The sequence below is a fragment of the Diabrotica undecimpunctata genome, chromosome 8, assembly GCF_040954645.1.
Source record: "Diabrotica undecimpunctata isolate CICGRU chromosome 8, icDiaUnde3, whole genome shotgun sequence".
In the NCBI taxonomy this organism is placed as follows: domain Eukaryota; kingdom Metazoa; phylum Arthropoda; class Insecta; order Coleoptera; family Chrysomelidae; genus Diabrotica; species Diabrotica undecimpunctata.
The window spans coordinates 31,156,681-31,183,393 of record NC_092810.1 but is presented as its reverse complement, the minus strand read 5'-3'; the positions used below and the strand labels follow the sequence as shown (position 1 = coordinate 31,183,393).

General features: G+C 34.6%; 1 protein-coding gene across 1 annotated transcript in view; it reads right to left on the bottom strand.

The window, feature by feature from the left end:
• Positions 1–17,581, bottom strand: part of LOC140447393 (four and a half LIM domains protein 2-like) — a 402,290-nt gene extending 384,709 nt beyond the window's left edge. The window contains exon 1 of the mRNA XM_072540017.1: positions 17,431–17,581. Within this exon, the coding sequence (XP_072396118.1) occupies positions 17,431–17,475 (45 nt within the window). The 5' untranslated portion in view covers positions 17,476–17,581. The remainder of the gene's footprint in view (positions 1–17,430) is intronic.
• Between the last annotated feature and the right edge of the window lie 9,132 nt (positions 17,582–26,713).

The following is a 26,713-nucleotide window of genomic DNA, read 5'->3' as shown; positions in this document are numbered from 1 at the left end:
TTTCGGATTAGTTGAATTGGGTTAAATTATCTTAAAATTATCTGAGGAATCTCTGGTCTTCGTTTGTCAGGAAAGTTTCTGGACATCCTGTATACAAAGTTTAATGCAAAATGAAAACAAACAAGAACAGACCAGAAAAACAAATTTAAAACTCTACACTTATAACAAATTTAGGCACTTTATTGTATGACTTAAAAAATAAATCTGTATAAAGTACATTCGTTTACCAAATTCCCATCTGTAAACATGAGCATGTGTTGATATTCGCCGTCTCATTCGTCAAGAGGCTATTAAATATAATTTATTACCTTAAGCCAGACAGATTCTCATGTAACAGATCCAAAGTTGCCAGCATTTTAAATTCAAATTGTATCGTGTTGATTTTTAAGTTAATATATTGTGTTATATTTATGTTATAGTTATTGTTAAGTTATTTACTGGTCGTGTTATTTTTTAGAGTTTAGTTTAATTGTGATATAATGATTAAATTTCAAGAAATTCTTACACTAACAGTTTCAAAAGTAAATATTTTTCAAAATCATATGATACACATCAGTACGACCCTGCTTGGCTTTCACGTGATTCTATTGACAATTGGGAATTTGTAAAATGAATACAGTATAGAGACCGATATGACATTATACCATATAAACGATATATGACTATAAATTTCTTAAGAGAAATACTCGTAGTAAGATTACTGCAGTGAAAACTGAAAAGCAGTCTCTGCATCTCTTTCTAATTTGACAGATTGATCGACCACGACTAAATGGCCAATGAGAAGGTCACGTGTTCGATAAACCTGGCCCATTGGACAGAGATGCAGGGACTGCTTTGCGTCAGTTTTCTCAGTCGAACGCGACTGTATTGTAACAGTCAATCTATCTTGTATCATCATCATCAACCTGTATGCGTCTACTTCTGGACATAGGTCTCCCCCAGCTCTTTCCATCTGCCTCTGTCTTGTGCGGCTTGCATCAGTTATTGCTAATACGCTTCAGGCTTCAGGTCGTCAGTCCATCTAAATGATGGGCGTCCTCTGCTCCGTATTGCTTCTTGCCTTGGTCTCCACTCTAAAATACGTTTCGTCCATCGGTTGTCTGATAATCTGGCGACGTGTCCTGTTCAATTCCATTTTAACGACGCGGTATTTTTCGATAGCGTCTGTTGTTTTTGCTCTACGACATATTTCTTCATTTGGGATTCCTTCTCTCACAGAGACACCTCTGGCGCTCCATAGCCATCTAAGTCACGCGAATCTTATTAACTACCTTTTTTGGGAGTGTTAATGTTTCCGATCCATAAGTGAGTACAGGTAACATACATTGGACAAATATTTTTCTTTTGAGGCATATGGGTAGATCCGATTTAAATACATAGTTTAATTTACCACACTGCCCAGGCTAATCCTATGCGACGTGGGTGGTCACATGTCTGGTTATCTCTGCCCAACCGAATTTCATGTCGTAGGTACTTATACGATGTAGTCTGCACAATATCCCTTCCATCAACAGCAATATTTCGATTTAGCATATTTCTTGTATTATATGTCTATGTTTTTAACAGTTACTACATGCCCCAATGGACCTTACAACTAACTTCACAGCGGGGTACGTTGTAAACAGCACTTTTGTTAGAACAAAATTGATACTAACTTGATATGTGTCAAGATACTATGCCTAACTTACAAAAACAGAAACACAAATGTATTGAAGTTACTGAGTAGGGCTTTAAAAAGCATTAAAATAACATTCCACTAAGTATTTACAGACCAGTCCTCGTAAATATGATCATACATGAAGTAGTTTTATTACAGCAACGGACAGCGAGGCAACATTATACCTCCAGAGATTCGATTTGATCAATAATATTTTAATCTACGAAAGTAATGAGTCGTGCGGGATCAAATTTAATTATACATTTATTATACCTGCATATTGAATGAAGTAATTTAATATATTATGTAAAGGTGTTGTACATCGAGTTACTCTTCACGAATAAAGTAATGAAAATAGCTTCAGTGAACGGAAATTTGATTTGTTGGTTTTCGTGTACATTTTTCTTTTTGGGCAACCATTATAATCGAAGTTTGAAAATCTTCTCCTTTGTCAGTCAGTTGGGTCGTTAAAGCTTCGAATTGTGTGTTTTATTACTATGCAAAGTGTGCTTCATTTCATGAAAGGGTTTCGAGCACATACCGACCCCAAAAGGCAAGAGTATTTCTTTATAGAAAAGTTACGTACCGACGAGATTCAAACTCGTAAATCTACAACAAGAGTCGTAAATCTACTACTATTATTAGTAGACATTGAATTAGAATAGGAAATTTAAAATGAAAAGTGAGAGTAATTGACAATAATGTTAGAAACAGGAGTTGAATTATAATCAGTGGCGACTCCTCTATATAAATATAAATAAAACAAAAGAAATGTGAGATAAGTTTTATTTTCGTATCCAATACATCACATCAATTCGACTTAAAAACAAAATTTAAACTTTAAAAATAATATAAAAATGTCTGGGTGTTTTTGTGTTCAATTTATTAAGTTCAAATAAAGAAAAACGAAAGTTTTGTCTTTCTGATGTTTATAGACATTCACGTAACAACATCACGCCACTGGCAAACTGGAAATTGTACATGTGACTGGAATTTTCTTATGTCATATTCTTCTATAAAGGACCTAAAAACAATGAAGGGCAACACGACCAACAGCCCAAGATTTATAAAAGACGATGCAGGACAATTGCTCGCAGACGACGAGGAGATAAGCCGTTAATGGAGAAAGTATTTTGAGCAACTCCTAACTACAGAAAAACCCACAACGACAGGGCAACAAAGACAGTACCAGTTAGCTAAACTTGAAATACCAGGGCCCACACTAGCTGAAGTAAAGTCCGCAATTTCGTCCCTAACAAAACTATAAAGCGCCAGGCCCAGACGGCATACAGGCGGAACTACTAAAAAAGGGGAAGAAAAGCTCCACCTTGAGATATATCATCCTATAAGAGAAGTCTGGGAAAGAAAGGAAATACCGAAACACTGGCATGAAAGCCCATACACAATTATATCCATAATACTGAATTTTTTTTATCCTGTATCACCAACAAAAATTTTGGTTAATAGACTAAATTTTAGTATCTTTTTTGAATGATTGAATTTTTTAACGGAAATTTTTAAAATGATATATATTTGACAAAGAATGTATAACAATATAACCATGATTTAAAATCTTAAGGTTACATGTAAAAAAATATTTTCTCAATTTTAATAAGGAAAAAAGGGGTGATAATTACCCCAACACACATTTCAGAAAATGTCACCACACAGTCGCCAGGTTAAGTTGCCAATTAAAATATATTTACCATTACAGCAAAATACTGTAATTTGGGATTAAAATTGTTTAAAAAATAACAATTTCCATTTACCAATTAATATCACTTAATAATATAAACAGCTATTAAAAAATACTAAACACACTTCGCAAATTAAAAACTGACGGTTTACTTAAAATTCAACCTGCTTACGATTACGCGAACCGAAATTCCTTTGCGGTTTATGGACTTCCAGCTAAATCTCTATGGTAGTTATAATTGGCACATGACATCATTTCTGTTATGTGCAAAAATAATAATTGTAGAGTTTGCGTCTTCTGGTTGTGGTACTGATAAACTGACCATTAATCCCGGCGAATTTTTAACAAAATTATTCTTGAACATATTTATACGTACGTAATTTTTAGCTTGAACCCTTGGTCACCGAGTCAGTTACAAAAGTAAATCACTGATACATTCTAGGTATAGTAAAAGGTAAGGTAGATTATCAAAACACGAATAAACACCAGCGCCGTCATGAGATTGTCCTACCAATTTATTTTTGATATCAAAAAATTTTAATCTGTCCTTTAAAACACCAAAAATATATTCTGCCTTATAGCTTTCACTCACGTCTGTAAAACCTAAAAACCTCTCATAAATATTACCACGTATTAATTCATTCTGGATTGTTTTAGATACACCGCTAAATGTCTACGAATCAGAAAGTAAATTAGAAAATTTAAAATCGTATTTCTTGAGTACTTGTAACAATTATCCGAAAATGATCTATTACTTCCCTTACCCCCCGCACTAATATTTATAAGCCGGGATATTTTAGCAAAGGACGCTATTGGCTATTTTTAATAACAATTTGTTTTTCGTATGGAATAGATAAAAACCCATTTTGCAAAATATAATTTACAATATCAGATTTATCAATACAGTTTCTCCCATAGCATGCATTTTTTAGGTTAATTTACCATAATTTATTTACACTTTAATTCTTCTAAAAAAAACTTCTAATATATCAAAAAACCCTTTAACCTTTAACTATTTACGGCAGTGCTAACGTATCACAGTATTACTTTAGAAAATAAAAATAAATCCCAGAAAGAAAAGCCTGTCCGCGCACTTAATATCACTTCACTACTTAAGTTCTTAAGTACTTATCCAGCCCGAAATAACATTTCATCCCGCGCTCGAAAGGTGCAGCTTGCGGCCAATCCAAATGAGGCATCGGCAAATTTAAAGTTGCCGTACTTGGCAATTAAATGCCTAAGGATAGAAATGTATGTTTGGTTGCTCATCAACTAATATTCCGTTGATTTTTACATGTATATCGTCACGCTTGGGATCGGCTTGCCGAAATCCCGAAACGTGTCTTTTAAAGAATACACAGGCGGATGGATGTCTCGGATTTCGGATCATTAATTTGAAAATTGTCTTACGCAGGAATCACTTAACGCTCAGATTGGACGAATTCTTTTAAAAAATAATGTCGTATTAAAGTCTGGCCGACTTTAATACCAGACTGGTCGGGTACTAAAGTCTTAAAATTTAGTCTGGTCGAATTGGTCCAATTCTTTTAAAAACCAAAAATAAAATTTAGTCTTTATTATCTCACAGATATTTTTTTCACAGAAACAATTGACATCAACTTATTACCTGCCACAATTAATTATCGAAATACTGATTAAATTAAATTTAAAAAAAAATCTATAGTATATATAAAGGTGTGGGTCGGCACTGCTGACCCTGACCGGCAGCCACTGGTCTCTCCCTCCCCAGATTTTGTTTCTTTGTGTATTGTTTTTTCTTAACAGACGTATTTAATGATGAACTTGTACTTTTGGTGCATAAAGAAGTTTTCGCTGTCGATGTATCTTGAGTATGTAATGCACTGTGAATATTGGGCACCTTATTTTTATCAGTAGAAGTTAGTTCGGTCGTAAATGATATACTTAGGTGTTATTATTTTTGTTTGACATTCTAAGATTTCAAATTTTTAAGATTTAAGACATGCTCAATATGCTCAGCCAATAAATAATACATAATTTACTTCTTGTCTGTCATCTTCCTGATTAGAAGAGCCTGGTAAATTGACTTGAATGTTATTTATAGTAATATTGCACTACCTTGCTTTCTTGTATCACAACTTACAATGAAGTTGTAAAAACTTACTCAATATATTTTTCGAGAAAAACATTGTATACAATATAGTAATTTTCAATATTGTAATATTGGTTACAACGTTTTTCTACCAAGTGATTCAAAATTTGCACTTACAATGAGGTTATTTTGTTTAGTAACTTTATATTTACACAAAATCGGATAAAAGTTATACTAGTTATTAAATCTAGTACAATCATAGTTGAAAAACATTGTAAGTAGAGTTACAATGTTATTCATATCAGGTGTCGATATCAGAATTAAAATAATAAGATTGATGTTGAAAATTAATTTTTGGACATGCACACGGTCGTTATTTTATGTGAAGCTTTACTAAGTCTTCTTCTTCTTTTTATGTAGCCATGACTATCTGTTTTTCAATATGTCTCCAGTAAGATATCGTTCCTTCATTTTCGTGATCTTACCCCTGATCGTCTTCCTATTGGAGAACCGTCTTTCGCCGTCTTTAGTCGACCGTCGGGTTTCTGCACTGAACTCTATACAGGGCCGGTTCTAGGGTTTTGAGCGCCCCAGGCAAGACAAAATTTGGCGCCCTTTCATACAAGAATATATAAATTTACTGTAAATTAAAAAAAATAGTAACAAAGACAAAACTTCAAAATTTAACAAGAAAGAAAGAACTCATGAATGTGTTGCTTGTGTGAGTCCATTTCAAAAGGTAAAAGAAATAATAAATTAGTTGTGAGTAAGTCTAATTTATTATTTCTTTTACCTAAAGAAAGAACTGTGTAAAAATTTATTTATTAAAAGAATAATACACCAAGGAGATACAGTGTATTTCCAAACAATAAATCGTTATTAATAAACAGATCCAAAAGTTAAAGTAAAGTGTGATAGATTTTAGAATTCTTCTTTTCAAACCCTTTCCAACGAACTATCGCACGACCCCCGTTGCTATTATAGCTGTCAAGTGAAGGAGATAAAAGAGTGACAATTTTTTTATGTTATAAAATATATATACATCGGTTTAGAACGTCTTTCGACGTTGTCCGATACCTAAACACTATCACTTCCTATCTTCGCAGTCGTTTGTTGTTAAATTTCTTTCGCTCATGGACTTGTTTACACCGTGTTGCCATTCTAATCTGGGTCTTCCTCTTTTCCGTCGACCTATCGGTTGCCATTCTACTACTTTTTTGGGGAGTCTTGTTGCTGGCATTCGTTGATGCCCATACTACCTTAATTGTTTCTTCTCTATATCTAGAGTTATATTTCCTTCCATTCCCATACGTTGTTTTCTTACATCATTTCTGATTCGGTCTCGTCTGGAAATACCTAAAGATCTTCTCATTGCATCCATCTCTACTGCTTCTATTCGCTTTTTGTTCTTTTCACTAATTCTCCATGTTTCAGCGCCATGTTATAAAATACTTCTATTAAAATAAAAATTGACGGGTCCGAGCGTTTTTCATCTTTGTCTTAAATAACAGAGTTCACTAGTTCACTAGGGGGGGGGGATAAGAGTTAATATCCATACTGTTGAAAGAAGAAGCAGAGGCCTACCGCGAATTGGGTGGTTGGATGGAGTTGAGACCGACTTAGGGGTAATAGAGATCAGAAGTTCAGAAGAAACCGAACAGAATGGCGACTAATCTTAGAGCAGGCCAAGATCCACAGAGGATTGTCGAGCCAAAGATGATGATGTTGATGATGAATTACTTAACTGGAAAGTTAAAAAATTATATGAACGTAAAAGAGACTATAAAAGGGATTTCAATTCGCAAGTATTAACAAAAACGCAAGCTGATGTTTAAAGACTGAAAACTTGCAAGCACACGAGTGAGAAAACTGCTTTCCTCACATGTAGAACACTATACTTTTCTACAACAACACAATATATCTAAACTGATACCTTTCTGGATTCCAGTAAAACTGTTGATAAATTTTATATCTTGTCTATTATTCTAGAAGCCAGGGGGAGTTAAGTATGCGCTTTTATGTCCCCTCGTAAGTTATAACAAATTTCGTGAAAAACAATTGCAAAATAGGCATTCGATGGGGCTTTTCCAAATAAAACTTATCTTTCATACGTGCGATTAACATTCAAAATCCCTTCATTTTTAAGATAATTGATTCAGCTTTAAAAAAAACTTTGATTGTCTTTGATATAATAAGTACTTTAATATCGATCTCCTTCTGATGTGTTTATGATTATTTAATGAATTCATTATCAACCTATCAAGATACATGTTTACATATAAAAAAAGTAAAAAAAAACCTTTTATTTTAAATCTGCGTGGGTTTTAACTATTTATAATAAACAATAAAACTGGTGTTAAAAGCAGAGTGGTGGGTACTAAGTTCTAATCATTTCTTTACTTTTGACATAATAGCGTGTAAAAGAATGATGTCACCATCTAAAAATACTTTCTACCTGTTTATGAAACATTATTATAAAAATGCTATTGGTCGGCAATTTATATTCAGTGTCAGATACATTATAAAATACATCCAAACGATTTTTATTATACTATTGGATAATTAAGTTCAGGATTTTGAAAGTTTTACTGCGGAAAGTTTTGAGATATATGCAAGTAAAAGTAAATACTTTCTTCTCAATCTTCTTCGTTTTTCAGTACCCTGACATGTGATATGTAGGTAAAGTTAGCATATCCATTTTATAAGACCGAATTCAAACCAACACTATAATTTATTGCTAATTTATTACGGACAGAAAACATTTATTGCTGCAACCGTTTCCGAGAAAGAGTGGGAATGCTAACTTTACGGCGAAGCTAGCATCATCATCATCAACCTCTATACGTCCACTGCTAGACATAGGTCTCCCACAGGTCTTTCTATCTGTCTCTGTCTTGTGCGGCTTGCATCCAGTTATTACTAACACGCTTCAGGTCGTCAGTCCATCTAGTTAGTGGGCGTCCTCTGCTCCGTATTGCTTCTTGCCTTGGTCTCCCCTCTAAAATACTTTTTGTCCATCGGTTATCTGATAATCTGGCGACGCGTCCTTTCCAATTCCATTTTAACGACGCGATTTTTTCGATAGCGTCTGTTGTTTCTGTTCAACGACGTATTTCTTTGTTTTGGATTCGGTCTCTCAGAGAGACACCCAACATCTGGCGCTCCATAGCCATCTGAGTCACGCGAATCTTATTAACTACCTTTTTTGTGAGTGTTACATAGACTCAAATGGAGCTTTTCACACGGAACGCGCGAGGGATACAGTATGCGAGATACCGAATTCAGTATCTCGGACCTTCCTGTCGCCGACGACTGAATGCGTATGCGAGATACAGAAGAAACATTACGTTAAATGAACGCTTTCAGACACGAATACTTTTGCACCACATTCCATAGACGCGCGATTTTCTGTCGAATAATTATTGTGAATGAGCAACGAAAGAAAGAAGGTGTTTTCTGAATATAGTTAAATAATGGAGCGTGCTGTATTTGATAATGACAAATTTATTTGTTTGGTACAATCAAATCCCTGTCTATGGGGTACAGCATCGCCAGATTACTGCAATAGAAATAAAAAGCAGCAGTGCTGGGTCGAAAATTCTAAGCAAATGTGCGACAATTTTGAGGCCATGACTGCAGTTCAGGAAAATGAATATGGTAAGAAATAAACATGTTTTTATTATAAATATATGGGTATTTTGTTTCATACGTACACAGTTTAGTTTTAAAAGTTTGCTAATTAATTAGCATTATTTGCTATTTTGATTATTTAACGAATATCAAACTACATTATTGTGAAAGGAATACGGTCATTTTTTATTTAGGGCGAGGTAAACAATTTACAAATTGTAGATAAGTACACAGATTTATTTTAAATTTAAGTCATAGACTTTAACTTTAACTTAAAGTCATAAAAAGCCGTTCTTTTGATGAAATACTTCTACGCATAGTTGTGTCTTTTTTACTCAATTGAATTTCCAAAATTTTATGAAGTTCTTCAAACGACTTCACAGACATTCGAAAATAGTTAAAAAACTTGGATGGATCTTGGAATAAATCTTGATACAGCAAACTATACGTTCCCTTGGTTTCTCTTAATTCTACAATAGGATGAACCCACAAATTACGTCGTCTTTTCAGTTTCTTTTTCTTTTTATTTAATATGTACCACAGCATAACACACTCTTCTACATCCATAATTAAAAAATATAACCGCACTGCACTGCTACTATTTTCATACTGACGAGCATGCCCGTGAATCCGATACAGCTGCCATCGAAAATTCTCTATCTCGCATACAGTATCCTCGTCTGAAAGGGGGCTAAATGTTTCCGCTCCATAAGTGAGTACAGGTAACACACATTGGCCAAAAATTTTCCTTTTGAGGCATATGGGTAGATCCGATTTAAATACATAGTTTAATTTACCAAACGCTGCCTAGGCTAATCCTATGCGATGTGGGAGCGCACATGTCTGGTTATTTCTGCCCAACCGAATTTCATGTCCTAGGTACTTATACGATGTAGTCTGCACAATATCCATTCCATCAACAGCAATATTTCGATTTAGCACCAGATTAGCCATTATTTGCGTCTTGTTCATATTAATCTTTAGTCCGACCTCCAAGGAAGCGTGATATAATTTTTCAAACAGTAAACATTAGTAAACTAATGTTTGTATTTTGAGAACGATTTCCGAAGTGGAAATTGAAACGTCAATAAATGTACTTTAACCTTTAATTGTGGCTCATTCCCATTTAAATAGTAATTACTTTAAAATGCCACAAGAAAATAGCTTCAGAACAATATTAAGAAACCGTTATGGGCCCAGCGTTATTCAAAATTTTCGGAGATTGGAAATTATATACAAGAAACTGGCACATTGTCAAAATTCAATCAAATTTTTACGAAGATGTAGAGACAACAACCTAATACCAAAGGGCTTGAAGTTACGTCCAGCATATTCAAGCAGAAGGTTGGAAAACATTCTACATAGAGCCAGCTTGTCCATGATCCGCGAAAGATTACTATATCATAGATCTAATTTATTTTTTGTTGAACAAGATATTGAAAGTATTAAAGATTTGCTTTTCAGTGTGATATCAAATTCTGATTTTGATCAAATTATTTTTAGTTTACATAATACTTAGTATATGAAAATTCATATATTAAACAAAGAGATATAGATTTAAATAAATTTAATATTCTATTAGAACAAAACAGTATACACACTTTAGATAACCTCAATAGAAATAATGACATCTTAGCGACAGTTGTCAATCTATCAAATAGACATTTAAATGCAACGGAGAATTTACTATTTTCAAACAGTATTATGGCATCATCCATACGATCGGCTATAAAGACGATGTAATCTGCAAATCTCAAATGTTCTCTCCATTTATGTTGATACCATGCTCGTTCAGATGTGTCTTCTTACAAGTAGGTTCTAAAAGCGTCGTGTATAGTTTTGGAGAGACTGTGTCTCCTTGTCGTACTCCTCGCTGTATACAGAATTTATTTGTTTCGTGTTCAAATAGTCTTACGCTAGCTGTGGCATTTTGGTAGATATTTTTGATTATGTTAGTGTAGCGATGGTCTATTCGGCATTCTGTCAATGCTTTTAACATTTTCTGATGGCTTATGGTATCGAATGCTTTCTCGTAGTCGACAAATATCATTGCCAATGGTTTGTTGTATTCTGCAGGTTTCTCTATCAGGTTATTTATCACTAGTAAGTGGTCGTTAGTGCTGTATCCCGATCTGAATCCAGCTTGTTCTCTAGACTGATAGAAGTCTAATTTAGCGTCTTTTTTTGATAATTTTTGTGAAAAGTTTGTGTAAAAGCAAACTGATAGGACGGTAGTTTTTTAAATCTGTTAGGTCTCCTTGCTTGTGTAATAAAGTAATGACTACATTATTCCATTGAGAAGGAGTTTTTCGTTGGTAGATGCATTCGGTGAAAAGCTTGGATAATTTTATTTCCACCTAGTTTGATCGCTTCGATCACGCTACTACGTCATCGCCAGAGGATTTGTTATTTTTCATTTCTAAAAGTGCCGTTTTGATTTCGTATGGAGTTTGGATTTTGGACAGGGGCTGATCTTGCCTTTCGTCGGTGCTCTCATACATTTCGCGATAAAAAGATTCGACAACCTCAAGGATTTTGGTTCTATCAGTAGTAATGTTTCCATCTTTGTTTTTTATTTTGTACATATTTTTGTTGCCTATGTTATCCGTATTTCGCCTCAAAACTTTTAAACTTTTGTTTTTGTTGAATTATTTTAGTTATTTCTCTTGTATTGTTTTCTCTTACGTCTTTTCGGATTGACCGGTGGATTTCTTTATTTAATTTCTTCATTGTTGTGTAGTTGGAGCCGTATTTTTCCGTCAGCTGTCTTGTTTTGCCTATTAGCTCTTTGGTATTTTGGCTTAGTTTTTTTTTATGGGTCAGAACGGTCGGGCAGCACTCCCTTTCCGCTTGTTTAGAGCCTTCATTATGCCATCATTTGCTTGATCTACATCTTCTATTTGGTCTTGCAAGTCTTGTACACGTCTGGTTAGTGTATCTTCATACAGGTCGTTGTTTCCTGGAGGAAACCAGTTCTTTTTTCTTGTTTTTAGGATCATCTTTGTTCTTTCCAATTTGACATTTAATAGTATCTTAGCTCGGATTAATCTGTGGTCGCTTTCTATTGAAAATTTGTTGAGTACTTCGATGTCTTTGATTATTTCTTTTCTGTTTGTTATGACATAATCTGTTTCATTTTTGACACTGCCATCTGGGCTGATCCATGTCCATTTACGCTGAGGCTTTTTAACAAAAAAAGAGTTCATCAGGAATAAATTTTCCTGGTGTAACAAGTTCAGCAATCTTTGTCCTCGTACATTTCTTTAGGCATAGCCATACTTACCCATTGCTACTTCTGCATCATCTTGTTTAAACCCCATTTTCGCATTAAAGTCGCCCATAATTGTTATGTAATATGCTGCTGTGACATGTAATACTGTATCTAGGTCCCCATAAAATTTTTCAATTTCTTCATCCGAGTGGGTAGTCGTTGGAGTCTGGATTATTTTAAGGTTATATCTTGCATTTAGTTTGAAGATGATATATACAATCCTAGGGTTATGCTTGATAAATATATTTTGTGTGTGCTTTCTATGTATAATGAATCCTACTCCACCATTTGAAGTGTCTTCTTCACCTCCCTTCCCGATTTAAGAAAAATTTGGGCTTCTTCTCTTCGTCTTATTTCACCGAGGCCGATGATGTCCCATTTTATATGTTTCAGCTCTTCCTCCAGTTCCATCATCTTCTGGTTTGATATAAGAGTTCTAACATTGTATGAAGTAATATGCATTTGTCGCTCTTTGTAGTAGCCTGATTTTTTCCGAGGATTCTTAGCACCCTCTGCTACAAACCTGTTCCAACCGCTACCTTGGTTGGTGGTGTTGGAGCCGCCGGAGACTGAGGGCCGTTCAGTAGTTTGGTCTTTCATGGAAAATAACTTTTGGGGTTTTAAGCCTCGCTTTTAAGCCACGCTTGGCTAGGGCGTGTTGGCGAGTTGGTTTGGAAGTAGTGGGAGGAAAGGGTAGAGATGGGAATGCTTTGGGTTTAGACATGGTTTCTCCAGGGATGGGAGGCTGGGGAAATCCATGAGCTCGCGTGGGCAGGTGTGCTATTCCTGAAGCTAACATTTGAGCTAGCATATCCATAGCTATATCTCGGCAATAAAAAGGGTTACAGGGCCCATCTTGGGGGCATATTTTATTGCTAATTAATTGCTGTTGATTGGTACATTGACCAATCCCCAAAAACTACCTATCATCCATCATCATCATTCTGGCTTTACAACCCTGCGTGGGTCCTAGCCTTCTCATGAATTTCTCTCCAGTCGTCCCTATCCATCGACTTTCTGCGCCAGGCACGTATTCCTATAGTTCTCATGTCTTGATCGATGTTATCAAGGAACCTTGTTCTTCCTCTTCTTCTCTGACCAATGGGTCTATCAAGGGCGTTTTCCTAGCCAAGTCATTTTGTTCCATCCGCATTACATGCCCTATCCACCTCAGACGTCCTATCTTAACGTGTTTTACGATATCAGGTTCCTGGTATATTCTATAAAGTTCAAAGTTGTATCGTCTTCTCCACACTCCATTGTCATTCACTGCTCCATAGATTCGCCTTTTCGTACTTTTCTTTAGAAACATCCTAACATGTTTCATTATCTTTTGTTAGAGTCCAGGTCTCTGAACCGTATGTTAAGACTGCGTGTATTATTATTTTGTAGAGTTTTATTTTTGTATTTTTCGATATAATTGTGGATTTAAGGAGCAGATTGAGCCCAAAGTAGCATCTGTTGGCCGTGCAAATTCTGCGGTTTATCTCTGCGGTATTACTATTTTCAGTGTTAAGGAGCGCTCCCAGGTATACAAATTCGTTCACTGCTTCGATGACGTCGTTTTCTATAACAAGTGGTCGTAGGATTTGTGGTTGCGTGCTTATTTTCATATAATTCGTTTTGTTTATTATTAAACCCATTTTTGTATGTAGCTGATTCTGATAGGCCAGTATTTGCACTGATATGATATATATTGAACCAGTGGTTGTGATTTGTGGAAGAGAACAATTGAGGATCTGGACACGTGAACATTGCTTTCGCAGAGTTTTGAAAACCAATAAAATTTTCCCTTAATCCATGAATTTTTGGTGAGAAGAAGGTGATTTGAGCTCAATATGCCATATGACAATCTTTGTAAATTGAGTTAATCACCGTTTTGTTATAAGCTGTATCCTATGACAAGGGATTTAATAACAGATTTCTGATGGCTAAGTAAACCGACATGGTTTTAAGTGGAAAACAAGTAGCCGAGTTTGAAGTTTAATTTTCAATAGTTTAGAAATCTTCTTGTTTATTGTTGCCCAGGACATTTCTGTAAGTATCTCTGGATTCTTTTTCGTAGTTAGTTCTCCCAGTCCTCTCCAAAAAAAGGAATCCTTATCCACGACCTTGCTCTCCAACCAACACACGAGTAGACGTTCGCAAACGTTTCATTTTTTTTTGCTTACCCTATCTCCAAGCCAAGTAATTGTTCAGTCTCCCTTTTAGCCCCTATAACCAAAATTAATATTGTTACATGGCTATGATAGCTTTACCATAAAGTCAGCATAACTATTGTTTATCGGAAGCGGTTGCAACAATAAATTGTTACTTGGCGTAAAACTTCAGCAATAAATTAGCAATTAATTCCTAGCGGTTCACTTTTTTGGTTTCAACGTTTTTGGCCGATATCTCTTACGTCTTTTAGCTAGGGGATCATGGAGTAGTTTTTGGGGATTGGTTAATATGCCAATCAACAGCAAATAATTAGCAATAAAATATGTCACCAATTTATGGGCCCTGTACTCCTTTTCCTTGCCAAGTCTATGGCTATGCTAGCTTTACCGTAGGAATTTGGCATAATCATTATTTCTCGGAAACGGTTGCAGCAATAAATTGTTTCTTGGCGTAAAATTTATGGGCCCTGTACTCCTTTTCCTTGCCAAGTCTATGGCTTCCATAGCCTATGGCTATGCTAGCTTTACCGTAGGAATTTGGCATAATCATTATTTCTCGGAAACGGTTGCAGCAATAAATTGTTTCTTGGCATAAAACTTCGGCAATCAATTAGCAATCAATTTCTTACGGTTCGTTTTTTGGACGATATCTCGGTTTTCCGGGGGTGTATCTTGAGCTAGGGGTTGATAAGGTAGCTTTGGGGATTGGTTAATATACCAATCAACAGCAATTAATTAGCAATAAAATATGCCGCCAAGATGTATCCTGTACCCCTTTCCCTTGCTGAGATATAGCTATGGCTATACTGGCTTTACATTAAAGTTAGCATACCCACTGTTTCTCTGAAACGGCTACAGCAATAAATTTTTTCTTTCCGTGATAAATTATAGTAATGGTCTAAATTCGACCTTATACAATGGATATGCTAACTTTACAGACACTTCTTAAATAGCTATTTTATCGACAACGGCGCTACCGCAAGATTTTTAAATTTCAGTACCGAATAAACGCAAAGTTCATACCAGACCCACGTATCTGGTAACCTAATTATATTGATAATTAGGTCACCTCCAATAAGTCGATGCTCGAAAGTCGTTAGATGAGCCATAGAAATCTAATGAGGCCATGAGAGTCTATCTTCATAATTAGGTCTTACACAGCCGAATCCCAGTCTTGTAGTTTTACGCTGAACATTTTCAATAAGATTTCATCGCGACTGAGATCTGGACTCCACACTGGCTCGGCAAAATCAAGAATAAGACCAATCTATTCAATACCAATACCAATAATCAGACCAATTTAAGTCTCTATTAATAATCAGTCCAAGATCGTTGTGGGCGTTTACTGACTTTATGGGTTGTCCATTAATAAAGTACGGTAATGATGGGTTTTTTTGCCGATATATAGTAAAACGCATTTTTCAATGTTAAAGAGGAAGTAGCCATTCTGTGGACCATTTATTGCGTCAAGATCGTGTTGAAGAAACATCTGGGTTAATAATGAGATCTACATACAATTTGGAATCATCAGCCTGAATGGAAACGTTACTGGATACAATGAGCGGAAAGAGTAGTGGTCCAAGTACTGATCCTTGTGTGAATCAGCTCCTGTCTGGTTTATAGTGAACAGGCTTCCCCAATAGGACTCGGAAGAATCTGTCAGATAGAAAATTTTGAATCCAAATGTTTAACTTTCCGTGGTTACCATAGTAATCCAATTTAGCTATCCTCTTCCCTCCATTAATACTTCAAAATCGCTGTAGTGGTCACTTGTTTCAAATCCCAGTTTCGTAAAGGACCCATACACCTTCGGTCGAATTGAGAAACCCTGACTTATACAGGGTACGGTGATATTTAATGTATCATCTCATAAAAATGCCTAATGGATGGATGATCCGGTTACACACGAATTTTTTGCGCAATGTGCAATGTGAGTTCGCGCCATTTGAATGCAGATGTATGGGACCTAAGCCTGCACATACCTATTTAATTTTTCATTTTCAATCATTGCTAAAATACAACCAAACCACTCACAAGTTGTTTCGAATATTGAATCTTCGAAGATTATTTTTCATATATCGCTTAAACTATCACTGCTAAGCTCAATTGTGGGTATTAATTAATGTCTGTGTCTGATGACTGCAGTACTGCAGATGTTAGGTGGCAGAATCTGTTAATTGACAGAAAAATGTGACAACTGGGCAATCTTACACTTAAGGTTAAACTTATTTTACTCCAGAAAAACGCAAAGAAGTCTAAACACCTAATTAGATCACCATTAGTGAACTTTTTTAATATCGATGTACAATAATTTGCGCTAACCTTATTTTTTTGCGATTATTTAGGGATATTTAAAGGAAGAGCCTAATAAATAGATGCTAACATGTCGAAGAAATTTTTTTTTTCAAATAAAAAATATCTCAGTCAAGATCTCGAGGACATCGAAATAACCCTTGAGAATCAGTTAATTAAACTTTACAACAAAATTAATAATCACCCGTTAAACAGGTTACTCAACATTAATTAAACGCAGATAAACGTAAATTTTATGTTGCATGGACTAACCTCTAGCATTCTTTCATTGTTACCTAAGTTTTCAACAATTCCGCAGCAATTCTTGAACAAAACAAGTATACATTTATGAATTTTAATGAATATTTTTTTATACTTATATTAAAGTGTTGTATAATAAAGAAATAAATATATTGCAACATGCGGCAATAACCTTTTAATCAGAACATATGTCCAGATATTTATAGTGTCTTTACTGCATGTAAACGAAACTGGAATCTGCAATATTTTTATAGCTACAAGAAATGTGTCATTGCATAAAATGACCTAAAGATTACAGATATCTCTGTATGTAAACAAGAAAACAAAACAAAAAGTTGAAATATCTTTATAAATAGAAATATGCCCCACAAGTTTAAAATAATTGATACTTACATCGACGGAAAACCAATCTTGCGGTGTCCTAGTGGCAACAATCATTATTCAATAATCAACAAAAACAACAAAACTAAAACGGCACACGAAAAACACAGCTTGTAATTACAACAAAATAACAAATAAACCGTCACATGTTAGAAAAACGAGAGAAACGTAAACTTTTCAGTCATAATTTTAAAATAAAAAGTTTTTTAGGTTAGAACTAAACAGAAAACAACCTACCGTACAACATTGAGCTATAGCACTGGTTTATTTTACGAGAACGGTGAAAGATGATCAATATTTCTACGTTTTCCTTATTAGGCTTGAAATTGCACAAACGCGCCTGGCTCCAGGCAACCATTATTACGGAAGCAGGTTCCTCGGTGCAGGGTCGGACTTCAAAAGAAATTATTTTCTTAAAGTCTTGAAATCTCAGTGTCTCTCAGTGTCAAAATTGGAGACGAGTCATGAAAACATTGACAAATTTGGCTTAGCTGAAATAAACGAGTAAGATAAGCGACTACTAAAATTTTGTATACAAGAATTATGGTTCAGCAATACAATTTATAAACTCCTAAAAATGAAGCTATAGAAATATGCACATATGTCCAAAAGTTTGGAATATTGGAATATTTCATTTTTTTATTGATTTTTATATATAAACTGTTCTGAATATTAAACATCATTTTGTTTCAATTCTCAATAATACTAAATAAATCTCAAAACCAGATAAACGATATGCAAAAAAATTATTTATTCTCTTGGAGTGAAAAACTTACAATGTAGAACTTACTGTTACGATAATAAATATTATGGCGTATAAAACTGTAAATATATTATGACTAATTCTGTTCTATTTTTAGTAATTTCGGCGCTCAGTTGAAAGACTTATTTACCTGCCGGCAGAAATCTCTAGTCCCTTCGCCGAAAGACCAGTCCATAAGTCACATTGTCGTCTAATGGGTGGAAGGTCATCGATTCATCGCCAGATCCTTCTAGATAACGGCATTTTATACTCGTATATATAAATGGGACATTTTATTTAGAGGGACAGTTAGTTTTTGAAGATCGAGCCGCGTTTTAAAATGTAATGCACGTATTATAATAAATTGTATAATTGTTAGTGTAAGATAAATTAGTAATAAAGACTTTAATAAATTTGTGAGTGTTATAAATAGAACCTTTAATAAATAAATAAAAACAATAAATTAGAATTAATGAAAATATAACATTACATTTAAAAATAAATTAATATAGAAAAAAATAATTTTTAATAAAACTAATAATTAGTATGTCCTTCATTGGCCTGTGTGCATGCTTGTAGGCGATTTGGCATGCTGCCGATTAACTGGTCGAGCTGGGCTTGCGGAATTCTTTACCATTCTTCACGAGCAGCATCTTTAAGTTCTCGAAGTGTAATAGGGGGATTGTTTCGCTTCTTGATGCGTGTTTTGAGAATGTCCCAAGCATGTTCAATAACGTTCATGTCAGGGGAATTCGAGGGCAACTGTAATGTAAATATTCCTTCTTCTTCCAGAGAATTTTGCTGCTGCTGTTCGATTAGGAGGTGCGTTGTCATGCATAAACACAAATTCATCACCTACCGCCCCTCGGAATAGACGTAGGACAGGATTTAAAACTTCCCCGATGTACACAGTACCAGTGGCTCTTCTCTGCAGAACCAGCAGTGGCGTCCGTGTACCACTCATAATACCACCCCAAACCATAATACTGCCACCTTCAAATGGGACACGCGGTTGGGCTGTTTCTAGTCGGGCTTGTCGTTCTGGGACCCTCCAAACCAGTGTTCTTCGCGAACCAGATACCAAGCCAATTTTTGACTCATCAGCGAACATCACGTTATTCCAGCTAGGACCATGATGCATTATTTCTCTAGCCCATTGCAACCTTACTATTTTGTGTTGGTAGGTTAGTTTGGGAACACGTAGCGGTCTTCTACGATACAAATTTATCGCATTTAGTCTGCGTGTTATTGTTTGCCGTAAAATATTCAGTTCTTGAAGCCTAGAAATTTCTCTGGATATACCACTTGTAGATTCCAGACGATTTCTACGAGCTATCAATGTTATTTGCTGGTCTTGTGCTGCTGTTGTACATCGACTTCTACCACTTCTAGGACGATGCTTGACGTCATTTGTATTTTGGAATTTTTTTTAATTTTCGATACAGCACTCTAAGCATCATCAACAATATTCGTGATATAACTTTGACTAAAGCCCTGTTGTAACAAAGTAATTACTCTAGATTTGTGAAAATGAGATATCACATTTCTAGACATTTTTAAAGGCTCAATTCAAATTTAAACAAAGACTGAAATAATGTGTAAATACGCTAATCAGTTAAATGTGACCAAAATCATACAAAACGATTCAAATTTTTTATCATTTTCATTTAAAAACGCTATAGAATGAATATTGTAACGCTTGCCGTGCTACAATAATATTACAAGGCCAGAATCGCTCGTTGTCGAAGAGAATAGGGCGGGGTTATAGAAACTATATCGTATTTTAAATTCAAGCACAATTAGATAATATGAAATTATTATTTATTATTGGACGCCACCCCTGGTTTATCCTCGAAGGGGAAGAGCAAAAAAAAAATTGAGATTTATTGAAAGTTTACAAGAAAACTATTCTTTATTATTTCTTAGTAATGAACAAAAAGAAAACATTAAAAGTTACGTCATCCCAAAGGGATTCCAAAATATTATTTTATGTTAACATTATCATAAACAAAAAAATCTTTGTATCGTATTAAATTAAGAATTGGTTATAAAGAAAATGAATGTATATATATATTAACCCCAAATTTCGAAATTTGTTTACATTGAAAATATAGTTATTTATCAACTAGGAACAATGAAGAAAATAAACCTTTAAATTAAATTAGAACACTTCACTATATTTTCATTTTTTTTTTTGAGTTCATAATCATGTCTGTTGTCTTGAGAGTAGGTATAATAAAAATTGGTACAACCTTAATCTGCTCTGTTTCTCTTCTTATTTAATCAGTCACCAAATTGATTCAGCTACGTACTATATCAAATCACCACCATCCTAGATAAGAGGGGTTAGGGATTCCAAAAAAAGATACTGCTACTGGGCCATGATCTGGAATAACTCCATAGCAATACTATCTTGCGACGAGTATTAGAAATATAATATCAGCATTATAGCCTCTCCAATAAGGGTCTAAAAAAATAAATATCTATCTGAAATATGGACAAGAAAAGGATTTATTTGCTCACCTCTGAATTGAGACCCACTTTGGAAACACGTCTTAACGGTTGGACGGTCTTAACAGAAAAGAGCGAAGCGCTATCATGGCGCCTGAATCTGGAAATTGGGCGTGAGTGACAAGTTGAAAAATATGCTCATCTACCGGATATATTTGGGAATTACAGAAGAATCCTTGAGTCGGCTACAAGTAGGTACTTGACAGATAGATGGGGTTAGAAGTTTTATTTAAAAAAAAAATAATCGAAATATATAATGAGTTTCTTTTAAATCTTTTGAAACGGTTACACAGCCCTCCCCACGATTTCAACTGGGTACCAGCGTGGAATCGGACTAGGCATGGTGGCACACCATACTAACCTTTTCAAAAGTGGAAATAGATATACGGAGAGGTAAGACAAACAGAATGGACAAATGTAGCTACAATCTGGACTCACAGAATCCTTCTTTCACAACTCACGTGGGAACAACTCAAAGATTTCAGAACAAAGCGAAACAGAACGCATAGAATATTTATGACTCAACTATAAAAATGTAAACAAAAAAAAATTGCATTCTCACTCTCAAAATGCATAGGGTATTTCACCTATAACCAATATCATGAACAAAGCGGAATAAAACAAAACATATCTACAAATCATTATTTGAGACCAAATGCTCGCATTTAATCGAAATAATATAATTAAGATATTATTATTTGAAATTTCATAAGTAATATAAAGCAAAACATACTAGTGTTGTCACCAAGATACAAAACAGATAATTTACTGCGTAGTCGTTATGAGACCTAACACAATAAAACACAAAAAAAATAATGTTATCGTTTGTTCGGAAGCGTAGAGTCTTTCATCTATGACTTAATCCACGAATAACATAAGAATAATAATACAACCGTATCATTAACGCCATAAAATACAAAATACAAATGTGTCATCGTTTGTTCGGAAGCATAGAGTCTTTCATCTATGACTTAATCCACGAATAACATAAGGTAATAACGCAGCGCGTCATTATAGACACATTTAGAAATACACAAATAAAAGGAAAGAGTTACTAATAGTTCAAAATTGGGTACATTAAAGTTCTACAAAGACAAGCCTTAATAAGTTTACTGGGAGAGGCAGACATCAGAATTTCTGTAAGACACATCTATAGAAACAAAAAAAGCTGATGTTTAGTTATTAGTATGACAACTAGAATTTGTGATAACTAACGTGTATCATCCGCCTATAATAGGGACAACATCGGTAGGTCAACTTCGGGTAGGGTTAACTTCGGGTAGGGTCAACTTCGGGTAGGGTCTAAATAATTCTAGATTACATAACTAAACAGGTATTGGAGAACTAAAAAAAGTTTCCTGACGCGGGAGGCTGTTATTCTAGATTTATTACTGAAATACAATTATGAATGGCTTATCATTCCGACGAGTCAACTAGCGGGAATCCGCTTACTTCATCCCTAGCCTTCCTCAGTGTCTGGCCATTCAGAATATAGGATGTTAGACAGCAAAAATCTTTTCAAACATTATTTTGGGGGGTTTCGAATAGAGAGTCGAAATTCGAAGGTCTTCACACTAAGAGTAAAACTTAGGCAAAATGAACAGATACTATAATGAACTATCATTGGTAACTAGACAGAGGAATCTTGATATCTTTGGTATAGATACCAAAAAAATTACTTGGATTTATAAATCCGTAAAATAAGATAAACTGAATTTTGTATCCACTTGAAGACAACTAAAGGTATGTACAATTCATTGTAATATAAACTACCATAAGCATAAAAATATCACATTCTACCAAGGCATTCTAAAAATAAAATGAGATTAAATTTTGCAAACACCCTTAAAATCAATATAGGTTCTTGGTCGGGGTAGCACAAACTCAAGATCTCGATCAATACAAACTAGAGAGAGAATAATACCGAAGTAGAATAAGATAAGATAAAAATAAAATTTATGTCGAAAAGAAATACGACATATATACATATATATATAGACATATTGAACACAATAAATGATCAATATTATAATAATAAAGAGTAAAACAGTTCAACGAACTGGGGTGCGAGCCAAACTGAGTTGCTCTGGAGTTCGACGTGCGGAGTCTCCTACACTACTTCCAGAGGCTCGTCTCTTTGCGACAACATCTGAGATACACAAAATTATTAATTGGAATAGGGATAGGTCCACTAATCCACTTGACTATAGCAGGATGCTCCCTGACTAATAGTCAACACCACCGACATAAAACAAGGGTTGTCGAGACAGCTCAAAAAAAAATTGAAACGTGTCAACTTCCTGAAGGGAAAGAAGCACTAAGGGACAGATTTGCCGAAGCAAAGTGGTATTAAATGTACTAAGTACTAGGGTATCAGTGCTGTACTGACCCCACGCCAAAAAAATTTGGAAAGGAAACGAATCCTCTCCAGGATAAAGTTCGCGTTAGCGCAACTCTTCCTGTACACGGGCCACGGAGGGATTGAATAGTCGCTGGAGAAGGTAGCAAAGATTAAGTACGCAAAGGCGTAAAGGGAATCAACTAAAAAATTAAAAATTAAGAATGGACTAAACATTTTAGAAGAAAGGCAGGATGGCCAATAGTTCCATAAGAATATCCTCTGGGATTGATCACAGTGGAAAATTTCCAAGCAAGAAGACTCCCAAAAGGACAAAAGAAGAAAATAAATCCAAACCGTTAATACTTGGAGAAGAAGAAAGAAAAAGGGTATATGGCATACAAGCCACAATCGCTACACAAACAGTTCAGTCTAAGACTGATGTTTCCAAAAGAAACAAAAAAAAACGTAAGAGTCTTCCACGAAACAAAACTTACGATAAGACTTAAAAGGAACGAAAGAATCATTACAATCTTCCTAAGAAATAGAAAAATATTACAATCCATCGTCAATAATAAAAAATCATGATGTTGGATGTAACACACCACAACAATAAAAAAAGGTTGAACAGTAAAACATTTTTGACACCTAATTGAATCCAATATGGTCGTCATACAAATCACAAAGAAATGTTTACCATTCTTTAGCAGAACTCCAGTAGAGTCAAAATAATATAAACTTTTAATTCTCAGTGGGTCATTTACGGTAGCACCAGAACTATTTCAATTGTTAAACAAACGTGGTCTTAACGTCGACATAAAGATAAAAGATAAATTCACAATAGGCGGTAGCGGGTTGTTTCACCTCTGTTTATACAAAGAGTCACAATAGACAACAGCAAACTACTTCAACCTTCACTTGTACCATATCATGAACACAAGATAATAAATGAAAGCTTTTGAGCCTTAACCAAAAGTCTCAAAGCAAAAAGATATATGTGGTCTAATAAACTATTAGAAGACCGCAAAAATGTCAACGACAAAAAAAGAAAGCTGCTGGATATACCAGTAGTCTGACATCACACAAATAACTCAAGACACAATAATACAGGTCACGTGCCTGTACGTCCTACAGGACATCTCGAGAAAAAAAAGGTAAAACCACAAATAATAATAAGTTCCAGTACCAAAAACATACTTCTACTACATCTGACCACACAAAGACATAAAATTAACATAACAGAAGGAGAATAACAATATTTCCGCTCTATATTCTCAACAAAGACGCCTTAGGCAGAGAGAAACGAAGTCATATCATTACTTCCTTATACATGCAAAACAAAAGAACCATGGACTGTAAAATATAGAAAGCATTTTCCTTTTCAGGAAATAAAATTTTCTTTTCAAAGTACGAAAAAGTTAAACTATGAAAACATAATTTTTTTAAAATAAACGAAAAACAAATTAAAAAGAAAATTTAACAGATAACAGACTAAACATTAAAAACATCCAAGATCAAAGAACTCAACTTCAAATCCTCGCAAAAAGATATTTCGCGTAAGTATTCTACACGAATCCAGATAACATATTTTAGAATTAGGTAGGTCGGGACAGCCTGTATATAGATATAGTTCCCGGCTGTTTGCCGCAAGTAAAAACCATGAATCAAGGTTAAGAAATAAAATTCACTTAATTGATTTTTCAAATAACAAACACTAAGAGCCATTTCGTTTATTTAAAATAAACACATTGAGGAATATAATTATTATGGTTCCTATAAACAAAAAGACTGAACTGCAAAGAAAATGAATTGAGGACTAGAATATAAAATTAAAATGCTTGAACATATAAGCCCGAATAAATTCAAGGTTTCAATCCATACCAAACACTTATAAAGAAATAAACAAAATTCATTTTTCACTTATGGAATGTTTAGCTTAGGCAGACGGGGAATAAACAGACGATTATCTTACCATTCAAAATACAACCATTAAAATGCACACGTAATAAACATTCCAAATACGTATTATGTATTTCACAAAATTAAAAATACGACGAGAATATTTCTACGCAATTTTACGAAGATTAAAAACGAATACATATAAATACTTTGCAAAAAATTCTAAAATAGTAGCAGTGTTGATTTAATGAAAATTGGGTAAAAGCAAATACACAATTTAACCAAAAAAATGGTTCAAAACATACAGACTTAATTAACCACATATACAGGGGGGTACAAAACAATTAATAATATTGAAAAAAACTGAAGATACAGGAATATTCAAAAGCCCCACACGCTGGGCGACATTTTGTAACGAAGGTACAAATGGAGCAAATCTAATACATGCCTCACGTTGGAGGGCGCCATTTTGTAACCCTACCGTGCTACAGTAATATTACAAGGCCAGAATCGCTCGTTGTCGAAGAGAATAGGGCGGGGTTATAGAAACTATATCGTATTTTAAATTCAAGCACAATTAGATAATATGAAATTATTATTTATTATTGGACGCCACCCCTGGTTTATCCTCGAAGGGGAAGAGCAAAAAAAAAAATTGAGATTTATTGAAAGTTTACAAGAAAACTATTCTTTATTATTTCTTAGTAATGAACAAAAAGAAAACATTAAAAGTTACGTCATCCCAAAGGGATTCCAAAATATTATTTTATGTTAACATTATCATAAACAAAAAAATCTTTGTATCGTATTAAATTAAGAATTGGTTATAAAGAAAATGAATGTATATATATATTAACCCCAAATTTCGAAATTTGTTTACATTGAAAATATAGTTATTTATCAACTAGGAACAATGAAGAAAATAAACCTTTAAATTAAATTAGAACACTTCACTATATTTTCATTTTTTTTTTTTGAGTTCATAATCATGTCTGTTGTCTTGAGAGTAGGTATAATAAAAATTGGTACAACCTTAATCTGCTCTGTTTCTCTTCTTATTTAATCAGTCACCAAATTGATTCAGCTACGTACTATATCAAATCACCACCATCCTAGATAAGAGGGGTTAGGGATTCCAAAAAAAGATACTGCTACTGGGCCATGATCTGGAATAACTCCATAGCAATACTATCTTGCGACGAGTATTAGAAATATAATATCAGCATTATAGCCTCTCCAATAAGGGTCTAAAAAAATAAATATCTATCTGAAATATGGACAAGAAAAGGATTTATTTGCTCACCTCTGAATTGAGACCCACTTTGGAAACACGTCTTAACGGTTGGACGGTCTTAACAGAAAAGAGCGAAGCGCTATCATGGCGCCTGAATCTGGAAATTGGGCGTGAGTGACAAGTTGAAAAATATGCTCATCTACCGGATATATTTGGGAATTACAGAAGAATCCTTGAGTCGGCTACAAGTAGGTACTTGACAGATAGATGGGGTTAGAAGTTTTATTTTAAAAAAAAATAATCGAAATATATAATGAGTTTCTTTTAAATCTTTTGAAACGGTTACACAGCCCTCCCCACGATTTCAACTGGGTACCAGCGTGGAATCGGACTAGGCATGGTGGCACACCATACTAACCTTTTCAAAAGTGGAAATAGATATACGGAGAGGTAAGACAAACAGAATGGACAAATGTAGCTACAATCTGGACTCACAGAATCCTTCTTTCACAACTCACGTGGGAACAACTCAAAGATTTCAGAACAAAGCGAAACAGAACGCATAGAATAT